This window comes from Akebia trifoliata, chromosome 1 (genome assembly GCF_017979445.1).
Source record: "Akebia trifoliata isolate Shusen 1 chromosome 1, ASM1797944v1, whole genome shotgun sequence".
NCBI classification, from domain to species: domain Eukaryota; kingdom Viridiplantae; phylum Streptophyta; class Magnoliopsida; order Ranunculales; family Lardizabalaceae; genus Akebia; species Akebia trifoliata.
Genome location: NC_141375.1, coordinates 13,565,896 through 13,567,213, shown reverse-complemented (window position 1 = coordinate 13,567,213; position 1,318 = coordinate 13,565,896). Strand labels below are relative to the sequence as shown.

Below are 1,318 nucleotides of genomic sequence, written 5' to 3'. Positions count from 1 at the left end.
AGAATGAAATCCCAGATCTGAAAACTAAAACACAGGGAGAAAGAGATTTCCAGAAAACTATCCCACTTTAGAAACTGATCCCCTTTCAAGAAAGTAGAAACAGATCTAAAATCATACATAAAATAAATAAAAATAAAAAATCAGAATCCAGAAACCCCTTTTGAGTTTTGACTATAAGAAAGGTGAAAATCCTTTAGAGAAAAATAAATAAATATACCTGAATGGGCGACAAGTTCCTGGCATAAAACTTGTTCATCTCCTCATTGGTATCGTCAGCAAGACTCTTACAAACCTTGCTATCCTTCAAACAACTACTAATTTTTCTCCAATTCTTGTTTCCATTAACCCTTTTCTGCAACCAATTTGAATAATCTCCCAACTTATACTCTTTATAGCCTCTCTGAGACACAGCTTCTCCTGCTCCTTTGTTGGTGACAACAAACGCAAAGATAGTGAAACAGAAGAGAATAAGTATAAGGAGAAACATAACTAGGAGATAGACCCATAGAAGCCATGAAACACGGCAACATGCACCAATGAGACCAGCAAGAGATACAACCATGAGAAAGACTCCTAAAGCAATTATGGGTTTCTCAAGAAACTTCTCGCAATCTGTGCTTGCTCGAGTGCTTAACCATATTCCTCCTCCTAAGATCGGAATCGAAAGGAGAAAGGTCACGAAGTTTAGGATTCCTACAAGGTTGTTACTCAAACGAAACATCTTCTTCGCTCAATCGATCTATCAATAATCTATAATCTATAATCTATGTGAGAGAGAGAGAGAGAGAGAGAGAGAGAGAGAGAGAGAGAGAGGAGCTATGGAGAGATCAAGAACGAGAGAGAGAGAGAGATCAAGAACCAGGGGAGAGTTTTATTGGAACTTGAGAGCGGTTTCGGAGAAGTTTCTAAATCAGTTTTCGTAACGCATCAGAATTGAAGTCTACGCAGACGATATATGATTTACGCGGCGCGCGCTTATTTGTTAATAGAAAAATTATTAGTATGACACAAAACTGGGTCAAAGGACTCAGTCAATTCCGTAAACAGACCATTAGATGGTTCTGAGAATTTGATTTTGAAGACATCGGTTTTCGAGTCTGGTGATATCGAAGTTGCTGGTGAGTTGGTCCACCAACAATGAGATGTGACCGACCACCCAAACAAAGGATTTTTCATTAAAAATACATACTTTTCATATTCCACTAATTATTAATTTCAATAGTTGAATGTTGATGATGCTCAACCTGACCAGAAATCAATTGTTAGTTAAATACATCAACTTCACATCAATCGAATCAAAACATTACAATAATTTAAA

General features: G+C 37.0%; 1 protein-coding gene across 1 annotated transcript; it reads right to left on the bottom strand.

The window, feature by feature from the left end:
- Positions 1-178: 178 nt before the first annotated feature.
- Positions 179-1,033, bottom strand: LOC147410744 (tetraspanin-8-like). Its single transcript, XM_086439689.1, has one exon. It carries the CDS (start codon positions 719-721, stop codon positions 194-196), a length of 528 nt encoding a protein of 175 aa, XP_086295815.1. The 5' UTR covers positions 722-1,033; the 3' UTR covers positions 179-193.
- Positions 1,034-1,318: the final 285 nt, after the last annotated feature.